Source organism: Indicator indicator, chromosome 7 (assembly GCF_027791375.1).
Source record: "Indicator indicator isolate 239-I01 chromosome 7, UM_Iind_1.1, whole genome shotgun sequence".
In the NCBI taxonomy this organism is placed as follows: Eukaryota; Metazoa; Chordata; class Aves; order Piciformes; family Indicatoridae; genus Indicator; species Indicator indicator.
The window spans coordinates 15,804,534-15,823,079 of NC_072016.1; the positions used below are offsets into that span (position 1 = coordinate 15,804,534).

At 40.6% G+C, this 18,546-nt stretch overlaps 1 protein-coding gene across 1 annotated transcript; it reads left to right on the top strand.

The window, feature by feature from the left end:
• The first annotated feature begins 7,866 nt into the window (after positions 1-7,866).
• ACTA2 (actin alpha 2, smooth muscle) lies at positions 7,867-18,242 on the top strand. Its single transcript, XM_054382123.1, has 9 exons — positions 7,867-7,896; positions 10,443-10,615; positions 12,321-12,449; positions 13,597-13,707; positions 14,211-14,295; positions 14,385-14,546; positions 14,791-14,982; positions 15,926-16,107; positions 16,858-18,242. Exons 2-9 carry the CDS (start codon positions 10,487-10,489, stop codon positions 16,999-17,001), a joined length of 1,134 nt encoding a protein of 377 aa, XP_054238098.1. The 5' UTR covers positions 7,867-7,896; positions 10,443-10,486; the 3' UTR covers positions 17,002-18,242.
• Positions 18,243-18,546: the final 304 nt, after the last annotated feature.

The window sequence follows — 18,546 nt, forward strand, 5'->3', positions numbered from 1 at the left end:
GAAGTGTGTACAGGACTGACAACATGGTAGAAACTGTAATTCTAAGAGATGTACAAAACCTTTTATTATATTTAGATCTCTTACTGACTGGCAAGAAGAACAGAACAGGAATCTGTAGGATTTAGCATTTTTTGCCTGTAGGTATGTAGGATATTTTTAAAGTCCTAAAAACTGCAGTGAAGCCAGGCAGATGTTAGCCTTCTGTGGAATGGAGAGCTTGTGTGCAGTGAGAGTTGTATCTGTACAGGCCCCTATGAGCACTCTATGTGTGTGTGCAATGTGGGACAGTCAGTATCTGTGATCTTATCCTGGTTAAGAAATGGATCAAAAAGCAGTTGAGGTTGGAGAAAACTTCAGCTGGGCTGTAGATAGGTTAGACCACAAGGACAGTGATACAAAAAATGGTCTTGAAATGGGCTGGAATGAGAAAAAGCTTTGCAGAATTTCCTGGTTTTCCTTATTTCTGAAGGATGGTTATGTTTGTTCCAGAAATGTATCAAAGTTTCTCTTGCAGTCATGAAAGTTAAAAACCAAAAAAGTGTCCTTTGATCTGATGTGGAATTTGAACAAACACTTAAAGGCAGGCGTGTAAAAGACATTTAGTGGAAGAGGGAAAACCCTGCATTTGACTAGAAAATGCTGATACACTTTCTGAAAACAAATCAAATTATTAAACAAGAATTAGCTTGCTATCAGTACTTTCCTATAGTTCTTAGGACTGTAAGAAAGAGGAAGAATAAACTACCTTATATAACTAAGATGCATCTGCAAGGCGAAGGTGAAAAACCTGCCTGCTTCAATCTTCTTGTGAGACCTGAGGATCATTTAGGGAGAGATTTATAAACCGAATATGCTAGAGCATGAGTAAAAGCTGTGTGCAAAGTTCTTTTCCACAGTAGATAGTGGGAGGGCTGTTCCAGGCCCAAGCAACAGCCAGGATGTGTGCAGAAAGCTGTGACAGAGGCACATTGATGCACACAGGGCAGAGAAGAGCACTGGTGGAGTCCCGTCCTTCCTGCAACCTGCAACGAGTTAGGCACCACTTTGCCAGCTGTGTTTGTCTGCATCTTGATTTCATCAACCAAAATGGCATTCAGCAAAAGTGCAGTGGATGGGGAGTTTTGTAAAGGTTGGAGATGCAGACTTTTCTCAAGGCTTCATATTACAAACAGGATTCTGCTGGGCAGGACTTTGTTTTATCCTAGGTCTGTAATGTAGATCGTGGCAAGTACTAAAAGAACACACAAGTCTATATGGGACTGTAGCATTGTTCAGATCACTGATAAAGGCATTAAGGTGCATAGACAGTGGTGGGTAGAGAAGGTCCCACAGACCACACCCACTCAGCAGTGACTGCCCTGCTCTGCTGTGCTGTGAGACTTAGCTAGCCAGTTCTCCTGCTAAGGTGCATTTGCATTCTGTGTTCACCTTATTTTTAACCATTTGACGTTTCAAAAATTAAAACAATTTAGAAAACTTTTGCAACTACATTTGTAAAATTTATCAAAAACAGTTTGGCAAGAAGTATTTTAATAAAGCCTTATTTGTTAGCATGTATTATATGATTTTTATTTTTCATTATTTGGATTCTATATTGGCTGCTTTCATAGATTGCTTTAGAGTGGTGTGTTCATCTGGCAAGTTTGTAATTAGCTACTTCTTGCCATTATGTGCTTGAATTTTTTTGTTAAACTGCCTTTCTGTTTCAGGAAAACCCCTTAGGCATTTTTAAGGACTAATGAAACACTTTGGCTTGTTCTCTGGAACACCTGGCTGGATGCAGGCTATCCAGACCCGCTGTGCTGTGCATGCCCAATTTTACTGCTGGCTCTTTTAGCACCCTTCTGCAATGGAGGTTTTGCAGTCCTTTGAATTGACATCTGACCTTTTTCCTGGTACAGAAAATGCATGTGTACTAAATGCATTTGCATTAGCCAGGTGATTGTGACAATTTCTTATAAGTGTGTATCTTTCCATATAATGGCATGCCAATTCCCAAAGCATGTTTCCTTTTTATCCTCAGGTATTTTTAAATGGTTGTGTTCACTTTAGTCACACAGGTTGTAGATTTCCCCTTGTGGTTTTTGTGTGTTCTTCAGGTTGTTGCCACGTAATTCTCATTCCTTCACAGTGGTTCTTATGTAAATTGGAAAAAAAAAAAAAAGAGTTCAGCTGTGCTCACAGAAGTTTTTTTTTTTATAGGTTATGCTGAGTGGCTCATACGGAAGACAAGGAAATTGCAACCGGGCCATGTCCCCTTGTCCTGCACAGCAGCGACACCTAACTGCTCCGAGTGCACCGAGCCCAGGAGCCAGGAGAAAGGGGATGAAGACCAGGGCTGGGAAATCTGGAGCAGCAGGTACCTGCTTGTAGGCATTTGTAATGAGAGGGTCTTCTGAGTTTGTCATCATCCAGAGCCCATGGAGCAAAGAAGCTGTCTCTCTCACTGTTTGCTGCAGAGCCAGGCAATTTGGTCGATACAGGCTCTTGAGCTTGTGTAGCTGTGAGATACAAATGGGCATGCAGAGTCCACAGGATTAATCCCTAAGTGATAGCATTGTGAAACCTGCTTCCATCAAATGTCTCTGATAGAAATGATCTTATTTATTGTCACTTGCAGGCTTACCCTGAAATCTTTATTTTGATGAGATAATAACGTGACAACCACCTCCAAAACTGTGATGGGAAGTTGGTCTCCTTGTTGCTGTCAGTCTGGAAATGCATTGGCTGTGGAGAACAGAAGTTATTGTGGAGGAAGGACCCCTGTGCTCTGACTTCTCCATGCTAATGCTGTGTAAGTCTGACTTCCTTAGGAGAACAGAGCTGCTTGTTTACAGTGACATGGTGGGAAGATTTTATTTACATGCTGACAAATTTAGATATCATGATACTGGAAAGGTTGTGATAATCATCTGGGGGTATTTGTTCTCTCTTAACTCTTAGGAGATGTGCCAATGTAACATTATTGTGAAGCCTTGCCTACAATATTATTTAGGACAGGTCTGCACGAACTGCGAACAAGCTGCTGAGGTCTGGTTTACACATAGTGGAACAGAGCTCAGACTTGGCCAGTGTCCTGAAGGCTTATCCAGGTTCTCTGGTGGATTTGCAGATCTTAGTCAAAGGAACACTGTTTTTTATACCATGATTCTGATATATTTAATGTTTTCTTTCTAACATTAGGCATGTCCACACCAGCTCGAGTGTGAGCTATGTGTGCTGCCCTGCAGATAACGTGTAGAGCTTATTTCCACCAAAAATCATGGAAGGCACTCTATCTCCAAAATTATGTTTAAATTAGGGAAATTTATGCAGGGAAAAAAACTGTCTGCATCTGTTACACTTGAAGACATAGGTGCAAATGCCTGTCTCTCTAAATCCTTATGCATATAAGGAAGCAGAAAGGATATAGGTAAAAAAATGTCACTTTAGGCGTCCCACTTCTTTCCTAAGTGTCCACTGGCAGGAAATCTCAGAGACAGGATACTGAGCTAGATGGATATCAGCCTGACCCACCAGGGCACATTCTTATGTTCTGTTTGTTTATCTAAGAAGGATGAGGAGGGAACCATTAGTTCATTTTTACGTTGGATATCTTCCTTTAATTTTGAAAGAGGAAGAACTTTACCATATTACCATGGAGGAAGATACTTTGTAGGAAGATGAAGGAAGGTTGTGAATCAACATGCTTCATTGCCCTGCTCAGGAAGCCCAGGAGACAAACATTGTATCCTCTAGTTGTTGAACAGCACTGGCAAAACTATCTTCCAAGCTTTGTAGGTTGAAAATTGTCATATTTGAAAATGATTTGAGCCATTTTGTCTTAGTTGTTAGAGAGAGACACCAGTGCAAGAGCCTGACAGAGAAAGCTGTCAGACTCATAGACTAGCTTATGGTTGATTTGACACTTTACAGATGCATGCTATGTGACAGCTGCAATGAATCAGGTTCTTAGAGGCACTTTTCTGCTCCCTAAAGCTTATTTGTTCCTGTCTTTCTCAAAACAGGGGGTGGGGAAGTGTAAAGCCTATCAATGAGATAGAGGAGAGAGACTGAAGCCAGATAAACCAAAACATTTAGAGATTCTGCTAATGCTATGAAGATGAAAGGAATCCCCAAATAAAAAGGATCCAGAGACATATTTAGCAAAGCCTCATTCCTGAAGAACCAATTGGATGCAGGCAGGAAGGTCTCCATGCAAGCCTCAGAAGTTGTTTTCCCTTATAAAGTAATAGCTTGTAATGTTACCAGCAAAGGGGTTACTTTATTCCCAGTTTTCTACAGCAGCTGGGATAGGACTGTAGCTTCTGCACTCCTTTACCAAAAAAGTATGGCATCTATTAATTGCTGTGTGGCCTCTGAGCTGGCATTCTTCAGGCCAGCTGAAGCCCATTTTCTAGACCTGGTGGCTTTATAGCTCCTGCTGCTGTGGAGTCCCAGCCACATTTTCTGTCCATATGGCCATCTGCACAAGTTACTGAAAACCAAAGAATGTATGGAATATACAGATAGGAGTTCCCACTGATACCTTTCTTGAAAGATAACTGAAGTCAATAGGGAAGTTCCAAATGTGCATATGAGCTTCACTAGTATCACTATATAGAGATCAGGGAAAGGGGTATGAAAGAAAGAGACAAAATTACTTCTGCTTATTTTCCTTTCTCTGATCATACTCTGGACACACTTCTGTGGTGGAGACAAGCAGAGACATTCTCAGGGAAAGCCAGATAAACCCCATAGGTTTTGGCTATGGAGACAATGAGAGCTCACACATGGGAGAATTGCACTGTGGTGGATTCTATCCACATGAGTGGGACGAGTACTGAAAGATAGGCAGCAGAAAGTGGTGATGGAAGTGGCCTCCAGAGAGGAAGCTAACCTACTTTCAGGAATGGTTCAGGAGGGTTCAGAGATTTAATCCCCATCTTTTAGGCTTGATTCTCAGAGGACTTGCTCTTTGCAGTTCTTTTTAGTTTCTTACTCCTGACTCATGCCAAATACACTTTCCCCTTCCCCCTGCCCTTCTGTCAATGACCTATGTTGCTGAGAATAAAGGTGAAAGCTACCAAGGTAATTTTTTTCTCACGTGTTTTTATCTATAGTAATATCTGTGTGCTGAAACCAGGACAGATCATAACTCAGGCATGGAATCACTAAAAAGAAAAGAAATACCTATATTCTATAAGGTCACTCGAGCCAGACTGACCTAATTTCCTTGCATAGTTCACCTGTTTGTCTGCCTTCCTTCCTGCTGCCCTAGGACCTTCCATAACGGAACACCCCAGAGACAAGCTGGCTGCTTAGTACTGGCTTTCCATTGTGTGCTGGAGGCATGGTTCTGCAACATCTCTACATTTCTCTTGTGCTGTTCCTGTGTATCCATCACTGCTGCTCAGTCAGTCTCTGGCCTTACTTCTTCTTTCTAGTCTGCATAGTCCTGTCTCTGTCTCTGACAGCTATCCTTCATATTGAAGCTTCCTCCAAACATCTGGTGTCTCTTACTTATCAGTGAATCAACAGCTGCCTGTTCTGAATGAGATTGTCCAATGTATCTTTCTCTTGAACACCCTGAAAGCTAGGATTCCCACATCTTTGGTGATCTCCACCAAATAATCATTCCTTATCACAGCCCCTTGCTATCAATGCCACCACTGGTAATCGTGGTATGCACCAGGCTAAGTTTATAGCAATTGTGATGAAGCTGAATAGAGATGTGAAGGTGTCTGTATGGTCACCACCTGATATAATATCCATAGAGGACTCTTCATAGAAAACTGTTGCCTGTATTACTAGCTATCTAGCTATGCTGAGGTGCAGTGTGAATGATACTCCAGTTCTACAGAAGCACTGTTTATTTGCTCAGCAATCTCATATGTAACTGCCTATAGCATCATCATCAGTAAGCCTTTTTGTGAGTATGAACCTCATTTTGTTAAGGTGAAGAGCGTGGATTCTTTTGGATCTTTGTCCCAGTCTTGATATTTCTAAGGAGTAGTATTACATTAAAAACCTTGTATTGTTTCCTCCAGTCTAGGAGGTAATTGGTGTTTGTATCAAAATCAGGTATGATACTGCAGTGAGGGGTCCTGCTGTGTGAAATACTCCTTCACCCTTTCACCTGAATTCCCTGATCTGATGCCATACATTCTTTAGAGGTACATAATTTTCCTCAGCTATGTATTTGGGTGTTGTTTGAAAACAAAAAAAAATTGTTTTGGCTGTCCTTTGAGTGTCAGTGGGAGAAATGCAGAAAAAGGATCTGTTTGTATTGTTTCTATCCTCTGTTTTAGCTTGCTTACCTTGGTGGATTTTTATGTTGTTTTGGTTTTGTTTGTTTGTGGGTTTTGTTTGTTGTTGATTGTTGTTTTGTTTTGGTGGGTTTTTTGTTTGGTTTGGTTTGGGGTTTTTTCCTTCAAAATACCTCTTCTCTTTTTCCCTGGTTCTGGAAGACAAATAAATAGCTTTTGCATGGCTCGTGTTCCAGCACTTGTTAGCTTCTGTATCTGACCCTCAAAGGCAGTTGCATTCCTTAAAAGTTGAATTCCTTTTGGTCTTCAGTCCATAATTCTGCCTATCTGCTATCTCTCCTAGGGGCTTAGTCCTTAAATCTCTACATAAGAAAAACTCCCACTGTGGTTTTATGGGAGATTTTCTTGCATTAAGATTACTCAATTAGGCAGCAAACACTCTGCAAGCAAAACAGTGATGCTCCTGCCTATTATAACAAGACTCACAAAGCGAGGATCTCACTTGGATTCTCACATCTTTCTTGACTTGGTGTGCATAGAGCAATTCTGCATTTATAATGGTTTGGTATTGGAGATTAGAGATATTGGTTTCTGGTCTTTAGTACAGACTTTGTGACCAAGTATTGTTGACTATGATAGGGCTGCTTTGCTAGAATCAGCCTGTCTAGAGAAAAACTGGCTACAGCTGTAAAAATCCATTCCTGTGCTGAAAATAACTTGTACAGTGAGAACCCTTGCTTACTTGCTAAAAATATGTTCAATGGAAAAGCTGGCTGGAGGTTATAAAATTCAGCAACTTTATTATGAACAGTTTGAGATGTGGGTTTGTGCCAATCCAGATTTGTGACCTTCCCTGGTGTAGCACTAGGGTGAACTTGGCCCATAGATCCTAGGGTTTTGAAAATGAGCTGACGAGAGAAGCAGAATGGATCCTAACCCTTCTCAATCTGAAAGGGATCATAGCAATATTTTCACAAAACATTTTCACAACCTTCAAACCACTTTGCTGTGAACCCTACGCAACAGCAGGGACTTTTTAAACTACCCTTGGGCCTGTGAGCAATATTTAGCAGACAAGCAAAATGCCAAGGTTTTAAAGAAACCTTGAAGAAAAATTCCACAACTGTTTAGCTTGCCAGAAATATTTTCATTGTTTTTGTAAAAAACCTTTAATGAAAGTGAAGTGCTTCTTTAAAAACACCTTCCCTGGTATGAATGACTGCTCTTCCAAGTTCTCATTCTGCCTCTTGGATGTTACTATGGAGGCCTGCAGCTTTCTTCTTTGAACACATGCTCGTTCTGCCAGAGGGTGTCTATTGTGGGCACACTGTCTCTCTGTATTTTAGCAACTCTTCTGATGTTTTAAAGTGTTTATCTTACACAGCTGAAAGTCTCCTCCTGTTTCATGAGCTCTACGCTGGAATGCAGTGGAAGAGACCCAGGGCCTGTGGCCACCCAGATTAGAGGTTTTTGTAATAAGGTCCCTATATGGTTTGGTTAGAGACTTCATCTCTATCTCTGCCTGTCTCTGCTCCTTGTTTGGGAGGCTAGTGGGAGGAGAAGAGCTGAAGGGGCTATATAACCTTCGAGCTTTCAGATACAGAGTGCACCATCCTAGAGCAGCTATCCTCAGCCAAGCGCTGTCAGGGTAAGTGGCACTGAACCAATATCATGATTTACAGATTGCTGGAGGACTTCAGTTAAATAATGTCAAATGGAAGCTATTCAGGAGGATGTACTGCTGTGCTGTAGTTTGCTTAAGCAACATTACTTATTAGAATTGAATTGATGAAACACTTGCAATATCTAAACTCGGTTGTCTTTGTTTTATAGCACTTCTGGAAGGGAAAGTTCTGTAAAGACCCTGTCTGTGTAATACCACAGCTGGAATTACAGCTATATGCATGTTTTAATGAACCTGTGTGACCTGGAGTGTTAGTGTGGGACAGAACAGAGTTCCTGAAGGGATATGTAGTAGCATCTCTCGGCAGGTTTGCTTTGGTTCTGTTAACTCAGCACAAGGTGACATAAGTGTTTTGGGGAATGTGACTGTAAGAAGAACTGTAAGTATGCAAATTAGCAGTATCTAAAAGGGTACAATGAGGATGCATGTTTATTCATCCTTATCTCTATGTATATGAAACCCCTTTTCTGTTAAATGCCCAACATTCCACTACAGAACAAGCTACACACAGTATTTCTTCTGAGGCTTGAGTTCTCTTAATAGCTTCTGGAGATTGGTGAGGTGATTTGTTACATTTAGATGTAAAGCAGGTAGAAGAAAGATTAAATACGGTATTAACTACTTGGGGAAAAAAAATCCTTTCTTCTACAGAACTGAGTGACATTTGTTGTATTAAGATGTTGCTAATGTATGCCATGGCAGTCCTGAGCTGTAACTCACTGGTTGGCAGCAGAGCACCCTGTCTGAAATCCTTCAGCTTTGATTTTTCAGCTTTTTGTCCTTTATTACTAAATATGGTTTTCATTTAGAGTCCACTAAGCTCAGAAATGTAGTCTTCCCTGCCCCTTTTTTTCCCCTCCCCCAAGTGATTTTTGGCATTTCATTAGCTGCACTGGTTTGAGTAAACCCCCTGACCTCGAACTCTGTTCCAAAAACAGATGCTTGAAAAGCCTATTTCCTAATTAGGAAATGGTTTGTCCAAACCAGTCTGTTCATTCACATTAGATAACAATTGTGCTCCATTCAGTAAGTGTTTGAATATAAAGAGCCTGTTTTCCAGAGGTTTAATAAATACAAAAATTACAACTTGCTTTCCTTTTCCAGGAATAATGGTGAGATATCTGGGGTACCTCAAATTAGGATTTCCCTATTCTTGTCTTCTCTGGGAGATATGCCCACACAGTGTGCAGGAGTAGGCTGCAGCAGTGTCTTATGGCAGCCTGGCCAGGGGGAGACAGAGGATCTCAAATTAAGGATTTGGGAGAACTGTCCATGCTTGTTCCATCTGTTGCAGAGGCTAAATGGGTGGTGGACTCCCTTGCTCATTGGCCATGGCTCTTGCTGAAGCCATTCCTATTTTGTCCTTTGTGCTTCCAGTATTCCAGTGGCAAAAGGTTTTGGAGATTGCATGCAGAGCCAGCTGGTCTGAGGATGACAGCTGTCTCCTTTAGCTGTTAACACATTGCAATTTGTTGAACTCTGCATGGAAGCCCAGGCTCAGAGCTGGCCAAATGATTCCCTACCGCACTATAAATTGTGAGCTGATAGTTCTTCTTGAGTCCTGGTATTCAGTGCTTGTTTCTGTAATTGACTTTAATAGAAAACCTTCAAAGTATTTTTATTACCCATATTATCTCCCTGTTGCCAGAGGAGAAAAGAGTTTGTTTTTACTCAGACAAAGAGCCAACATAAAGTACTCCACCACTCTACAAATGCAGTTCATTAGCTGCTTTGAAATGATAATAAGAGTATATGCTAAAGCCTGTTTCTAAAGCAGATACTGTCACTCACTGTATTTTCTGAGTGACTAGGAGAGGGCTTTTTGGGTTTGTGTGTGTGTGTTGTTTTTTTTTTTTCCTTTCTTTTCTTTCTTTCTAATTTGGGACATTTATTTTCTTTTGAAAGCTAAACTGTAAACTTAATTTGCTTTCTTCACCCAGTGGGTTAATATCTGCATCAGAAAAATCTCTGTGATACATGTATAGTGTTTGATGTGGTTAGTTTTTGGGAAGCTCAAGACTGAATGGGGAAGATGGAAGTGCTCTTACCTGTGACAGCTTTCCATGTGTCAGGACTTTGTCAGGGTGATAGAAAAGCAGGGAAAGTTCTGCTGAAACCAGTGCTTTTGCAGCTGTCAGTTCAGCATTCTTTTATCTCCCACCCACTCCCAGATATGAATTTCTGTGACCAAATTTAGATAAACTTTTACTGCTCCCTCATCTGTCTGCCCATGCCACAGGACTGGAAGTTTCCTCTGGGATCCTCTGGACAGTCTCTTGTGCATAGAGCCCTCTGGCAGATGTGATTGAAACCTCTCACTTTTTAAAAGAAGCCTGTTTCTTTCTGTATGGCCCTACAGCCTTTGTGATTGCCAAACTGGTGTCATACCTCTCTTTGCTGGTGCTGCTTATTTCCTTACAGCCATCTCTGTCTTCAGGGGTGGGCCTCTTGCCTGAGCATGTTTTTTGGTTCAGTTTTTTTCTTTAAATTCTTTCCTTCTGTTTTCATAGGGCTGTTTTCTGTTTGGAGTGCCCATAGACACTGACGTAGAAGAATGTGTGAGGAAGAGGACAGCACTGCCCTTGTTTGTGACAACGGGTCAGGGCTCTGCAAAGCTGGCTTTGCTGGGGATGATGCTCCAAGAGCAGTTTTCCCTTCCATTGTGGGTCGTCCCAGGCACCAGGTAATGAACTGCATTGGTTATTCCATACTGGGCTTCTAGAAGGCTTTTCTGCTCTGTCCCCAGCTTTCCAGCCTGGGGCCACTTTCTTCTGTGTTTGGAGCTAGCCCAGCCTTTACTCATCTGTGTATTTCCAGGTAAAATGCATCCAGCAATGGACTCACCTGAGTCAAAGCAGGTGTCTTGCTTTGTGAGAGAAATCCTTATAAAATGTTTAACTCTCTTCTGTGCACTCTTTTCCCTACCCTTTAATTTTGGAACTTGGTGAGTAAAGTTAGTTTAAAAAAAAAAAAAAAGAGGAAAGAAAAAAGCCCAACATACAAATATCTGGAAATTTTGACTCCCCTAAAAGCTGATGATAGGTGATGTGTGGAAACCTAAAGGAAGAAGAAGTGTTCAGTCAGCTTCCAATTAAACTTCTTGGTTTTATTAATTTAGCTGTATCACAGATGGACACCTGTCTAGGGTTTGAGTTTCTTTAGCATCAGGATTTACATCTCAATGTATGATGCATGTAACTTGATTCTAACAGTTTGCAAAATACATTTACTAGCTGAGCTGTTACATAAAGAGAGTTTGAGCCAGACCATCATTATCAGGAATTATAGAAGATCAGCTAGGCCACAACAAACCAATCCACCTACTCAGCAGATCCATTCAGTTGCTTCTATGCCTTCAAAAGCCCTGGTGAAGTGGAAAGAGGTAAACGTGGTGTAAAGTGTGGCATTTTATATACCCAGCAAATGCATTTTAGGTTCTTCAAAGCTGGAGAAATGCCTGCCTTTCAGTACAGAAGCTATGTTTGCAGGTCTAATTGAGGCCTCTGGGCATTACCATAATTAAAAAGAGAAGTATTCAAATGCCAGTGTCTGTAGCTAGTGTGCAAGGCACTAATCACACAAACCCAAGCTGTATAGTTACAGTGGAAACAAATACCCATTCCTAGCATCTTTCTTTCCTGACGACTTATCACAGACATCATGAGTCCCCTGAAAGAAGGCTCTTCCCATCAAAAAATACAAATTCTGGTTGCCTGTTTTTAAGACAATGTGTTAGAGATGCCAGGGTTTGGAGTCTGTAATGACTAAGAGTATTATGCACTTAAAGCATCCTATTATATACTACTTTTCCCCCAGTGTTTCTGACTTTGACATAGAGACTAGCATATATCCAGAGTAATTTCCACCTTAGTCTCCATGAACCATTTCACAGGATCTGTGAATATACCTACAAAGATTCACCAGTAGATTTAAATTGTCTGCCTCTAATGACAAGATTATAGTGTTCAAAAATGATCCAAAAATGTTGAAATTTAAGCCTTGGGGACTGAAAAATGTGTATTGCTCTGTTTTGACCCTTACATGGCACTTTCTGCTTTTATTCCACTTTATTTCAGTTTGGCAGACAGTTCATCCCCACATTATAAGAAATGTGAAATCAGCCCTGTCTTTCCACTTCATCTTGATGCATTTAACATTATACTTGTTCTGTTTATTTAAACTGTAGTGGAAACATGAACAGAGATTGAAGTGAACTAAGTGTTTAATTTTGGCAATTGAAGAGCAATGAGTAACTCTCCATTCATTAGTATTCATAAAGTATTTTGTAATTAGTATAACTGGCCACTGCATTTATTTCATGGCTAAGATTGTGTTTACTTTGTGATACCTTTCCTTGAGAGACTAACTCCATTTGTGTTATTCTACAGGGTGTGATGGTTGGTATGGGTCAAAAAGACAGCTACGTAGGTGATGAGGCTCAAAGCAAGAGAGGGATCCTAACCTTGAAATACCCCATTGAACATGGCATCATTACAAACTGGGATGACATGGAGAAGGTATTTCAGCTTTGAAAAGTTGGTAAACAGCTACTTGAACCAAAGACTTATGGAATGCCCACTAAATCTGAGATAAAAGCATCCTGCTATCAAGGCTAACTTGCTTCTAAAGCTGAAGTATCACTAGGAGTACATCAAAGTAGTTATTGGGAGTTCTTTTACTCTCTGCTCATTACTGGAGGTGGGAGGGTGGAAGGAAAGGAAAGTGAAGGAATATTCTCAATTTGCAAGTAAAGAAATGGAATTTAAGAAGGTATATCTAAAATAATGCAAAACATGTATGGAAATTTGATGGAAAGGGCACTGTTTACACACATACTTTTTAATGCTTGAAAGATTAGTAATACTGAAGTGCAATGCATCCATTTCAGAGCTTGTATTTGGATGAAAGGCTTCCAGAATCATGGTTATAGTCATAGTCTGTATGGTTGGTATAATTTCTAAGATGGTGTCTCTGTTTAGTGTTATGCTGTGGAAATAGGGCTCTTTGGAACAGTTGGGACATTGCCCCACACCCCAAATGTGTGGAGTCACACAGGAGTTACTGATTCTCATAGCATTGTAGATCATGCTTGGAAGCAAAACTTTTCAGATGCCTAACATACCAACCAGTCTCTAATCACCACCAGCTTGAAAACAAGGTTAGAAATAACTTCTTGGCCTTTAGAAAGTCTCTGGTGGGTTTACTTCTTATTAGGGTATTAACCTTCCTGTCCACTTGGCCTCTGATTTTTGTAGCTGGTAGGAATGAGTTGTGTGGAGGTGATAAATACAAGTTGACTTTTAGCCTCACAAAGTATTTGCCTTCATTTCTTTTTTATGAATTGTTGAGATGGCCCCTGCAAACCAAAAGGGACCTGTTGTCTATTGAACCTTTAAGTCTGCTTATGTTCTAGAGTTGTTCTGGAACTGCTTCACTTTTAGTCATTGTTGAAATAGCATTGCTGGAACCAAGTCTGTCCTGCTTGGTCTCTTCTACTATAAGTTACTTATGTAATTTCTATGAAGGCAATAACTGCATGAGAAACATTACTAGCCTATCTTTAGGCTTATAAGCAGAGTGCTGGAGCACAGTACCTGTCTGGAAGTGATTCTGAGCTGCTGGGTGATGGTGTTTCTTTCCTCTGGATTCTTCCATTGTCCTCAGATCTGGCATCACTCTTTCTATAATGAGCTCCGTGTTGCACCTGAAGAACACCCAACTCTGTTGACTGAAGCACCACTGAATCCCAAAGCCAACCGAGAGAAAATGACACAGGTAAGCTCACACTGAAGCTAATTCCAACTTTGTGAATCCAGCAGGATGTGAACTTCATCATTTCAATCGGTCATGCTGTCCAGTAGTCTATCCTTCTTTGTTATGGAAGATGCACGGTGACCACCTGCCATAGCCGTGTATTACTACCTTTACTTCAGAAAAACACTGTATTTGATTTGACTGTGAGTACTTCAGTCTGTTCAAGCTTCATGTCATCTTAATCCATTTTCATTATTATATCTGTTTCTACTGTTATCTGTTTTTATTATATCATAAAATTCTATCTAATGTTTGACTGTCTATATTCATATTTTAAAGATACAGGCCAGACGTAGGGAGATTTCTTATAGGACAGATATTTTTGGATTCAGATTTTGTATTTTCCTTCCTTGTTATTACCAACCATCAAGAAATATTAAAATCTTGCCTTTTCCCTTTCAGTAAATTGCTTCAGCTAAGTGACAAGCACTAGTGTTAAGGCAATTGTTTTAACTGCATTTCAGATTATGTTTGAGACTTTCAACGTGCCAGCCATGTATGTAGCTATTCAAGCTGTTCTGTCCCTCTATGCTTCTGGACGTACCACAGGTAGGCCTCTGGGGCACATGCCATAGGCTTTTGTAACGTGGGAATGTTGATGTGCACCTGGGAATGAATTGTGTGTTGTCTTCTCCAAGGGATCGTGCTAGACTCTGGGGATGGTGTCACCCACAACGTACCGATCTATGAAGGCTACGCCCTGCCGCACGCTATCATGCGTCTGGACCTGGCTGGCCGTGACCTGACAGACTACCTCATGAAAATCCTGACGGAACGTGGCTATTCCTTTGTGACCACTGGTAAGGACATGCTGCTGACTGAGAAGAGTTGTTTAATGTTCCACATTTCTAGTGGCCTTAGGACTAGCAGTGGTTCTGCAGTTGAACAGACACAGGAAGGAATCCAATGGGAAAGTTCCCTGCAAGACTAGCAGAGGATTTGTTGAAAATATGGGGAGGGTGCTGGAGGATGAAAGGGAACAAGCTGACAACATCGTCTGGGTCTTTCCTGAATGCCATTCTAAAGATTGAATCTTTTTGACAGCGGAGCGTGAAATTGTCCGTGACATCAAAGAGAAGCTGTGTTATGTGGCCCTGGACTTTGAAAATGAGATGGCCACTGCAGCCTCTTCTTCTTCTCTGGAAAAAAGCTATGAGCTTCCTGATGGTCAGGTGATCACCATTGGAAACGAACGCTTCCGCTGCCCGGAGACCCTCTTCCAGCCATCTTTCATCGGTAGGATGAATGATTGTTCTGCTTTGATAAACTGCACATAAATGCCAAACCCCTAGTACCTTTTGATTGTGTCCCATTCCCAACTCACTCAGACTCATACACAAGTGTGTCCTAGAACCCATTATACAATAACCTTTTAGAACAGCACTATTAACATGGTGGGAGGAACTTCATGTCAAACAATGAGGCAAAATGCTTTCCAAAATAAACCCTGAATGCTAGTTCCTGGATGCTGTCATTGGGCCTGTGGCATTTTGTATGTCATGCAGTTGGCTAATAGTAAAAGTGTGGCTGCAAAGTCACTTCTCTAAATAGTGTAAGGATTGTAGTTTGATCATGCTTGCAAGGGAGGGGGTCAGGAAGCATTACTTTTATTTTTCAAAAAGACTGGTCCAGATCCTGATTCTATGGTTCATAACATTTGCAGAGCAAAGCCAAGACAATGCCATATTAATCAAGAGCCGTGAAGGCAGACTGGCAATGAGGTCACACAGAAATCCAGTGTTGGCTCTGCTAATTGGCAGAATTTCAGCTCAGAAAGAAACAGTTGCATACTTAGAAGAATTAGGACATATTTTGATTGTTCTGCCTCTGAGCTGGTTAAAAAAAATAATAGAGAGAAAACAAATGATTCCAGGACCATATAAGGAATTCTTAAGACATTGGAGATTGCCTGCAAAAGCCTAGTGGAAACTTTACTATTACACACCCCCAGCTTCCTTTTTAAGGAAGAGCTGTGTATGTAAGGGGGAGAGGAGGGCTGTACACAAAGGAACTCCTAAGCAAATAATTTAGGCAGCTGCAAAGTAACCTTCCAGATTTCCATACCTCTGAAGACTGATGTCTTCCAAAGAGACATTAAAGTTCACGTTGTGAGTTTTGTCTTGACAATTTTAAGTCTTCGTATGGAGTTGCTTCCTCAGTGTTCCTGTAACTTCCCCAGGTATGGAGTCTGCTGGCATTCATGAAACCACTTACAACAGCATCATGAAGTGTGACATAGACATTAGAAAGGATCTTTATGCCAACAATGTGCTGTCTGGAGGCACTACAATGTACCCAGGTATTGCAGACAGGATGCAGAAGGAAATAACTGCTCTGGCTCCCAGCACAATGAAGATCAAGGTACAGTGCAATCATTTGTAGAGTATTTGAGTTGGCATGTACTAAGTCCTCAAAAACCTAGTGAAACATAACTCTTAAAGTGCTTTGTACATATTTTGAATCATGTCTGTACCTTCTAGCAAATAATCACCACTTGTGGCTGGAAGAATGAGCCTTTTCTTATCTTATTTCTGTGTTCAGGGTGAATTCTACTAATTACCCTAACATGGCCAAAGAAGAATAGCAGACTACATTTTCATCCAGGGCTACATGTGGGCTTCTTCAGCCCTTTTGGCTAATTGAGATGAGAGGGAAGAAATGCTGGTTTTGTCCTCTGTCTACAAATTCATAAAAGAAAGAGCCTCTGACAAGCCACTCTTCCTTCTGCTGCTTCAAATCTTTGATCCTTGCTTTACAAACATTTTATCAACTCTGCCAATAAGAGTACTCCATAGTTCACTTATTTTTCTAAGCCTCCCCAGGCTATCATTATGTGTCTCCAGAGTAATTATCTCCCCTTTTCTTATGTGCAGCTGTGAATACACAAATGCACTACTCTTACTGAGCAGGCCGACTGGGGCAGAGAAACTGAGAATTTGAACTCAGACTTCAATAACAACCTTTTAACTTTACTGCTTGCAGCAGGGGCTAACTGTAATGCCGGGGCTGACACTAGCACATAGATACAGTGGGGTTTTTAATGTTTATGTATAACAAATGTATTTTACTCACAGTTGACAGTTATACTTAATGCCTTTATTTCTTAAACAGATCATTGCTCCTCCTGAACGTAAGTATTCTGTCTGGATTGGAGGCTCCATCCTTGCCTCCCTGTCTACTTTCCAGCAGATGTGGATCAGCAAACAGGAATACGATGAAGCTGGCCCATCCATCGTTCATCGCAAATGCTTTTAAATTGCTTTATCTTTATAGTCTCCTTAGTGTAGTACTGTGAATGTATTCAGGAAAATACATTCTCATAATTTTGTTCCATAAATCCTTCATCATAATTACTCTAATTAATTGGATATTGTGTATTTTTTTTAAATAAATGTTTAAATATGCTATGAAATTGCTGCTCCTATTTAAAACCCCCCACAATCCACACATTTGTGGAGGTACAATTACAGCTGGTTTGAAGCTCCATCTTGTGACATGAATTTGTGACTACATCATATCGAGCTTAATAGGAAACAGACTTTTTGCTCAATGATAGAAGTGCTAGAAAAAGCTCAGTTTATCAGGCTGCACGTTGTCACAGTTTAGCCTCAGAAAACATTTCAGTCTGCAAACAGAACCAGTCTGAATATTTCCAAAGTTCTGGGCAGTGCTAAAGGAGCATAGCATCTTCTCGCTACCAGGACAAGCACTCTACTTTGCAGCTGCCCTATCCAGAAATGTCATCTAGCAATATCATAGCATTACTTCCCATCTGTCATCTTGGCAAAGCTGATTTCTGACAGCGTGTGGCCCAGAGGTGTACAATGCCTACTACTACAGTTCTGTGCATTTTCTTTAAAGAAATGAAACCTGTTCCTTTGGGAGCATATCTAAACACTGATACTAGATTGATCAGACGACGATCTTCCTAGCATGTGCTCATCAGCCTACTATTTTTGTGATTTATGGCAAGGTCTAAAGGGTAATTAAGCTGGCTTAATACACTTTCTCTTCAGAACTATTTGGTTTTTGGAGTGATGTAATGCAATCAAATAGATAATTTAGACAATTTTCTTTTTCTGATTCCATTTATAGTCACAAATATATCAAAACTGATATTCAAGTAGAAGTATATGCATAGAAGCTGAAGTCTTAAAAATATATATATGAACATAGAATTTATTGAGACAGACCTGGAAAAGGTCAGTTCTAAGGAACTCATTGCAAGCTGTATTCAAGTTCAGGATAAAGGATCCTATTTATTTTTGTTACCCATTTTCCTCAATAGTTTACCTCACTTGCCTGTTACTCATCATCTTTCCAACTGTAAGCTTTTTGCAACAGCACCTTGTATTTACCATGTCTGCCTAACCCCTGGGTTCCAGATCTTGTTCAGCTCTGACTGTTTGCACGCTCTGAACTTTTTTGTACTACCCTTATTATTTAAGGTATCGGTCCATCTAGCTTCTTGGAACAGATACTAAATAAACTCCTGTAAGAGCAAATAACTTTGTATGGTTCTTCCTTCTAACTCTATCTAGATCTTTTTATCTAACTCTAGATAGATCCAGAGAATCCTTTTCAGGATATGAACTTGATTTTAAATAAAAGTTTCTCCTGGAGGGTTGCTGGAGAAGACACATTTCTCCAAGGGACTCTGATGCACTTCTGCTATTCCAAGATGTGATGAGGGGCAACTCTCAGGTAAAGGACTTGTATTTTCCCAAATTTTATCTACCATTACTTATTTTGAGGCAGGTACTGTTGTTTGAAGTTCATTTTATTGTTGTTTTATGGGTG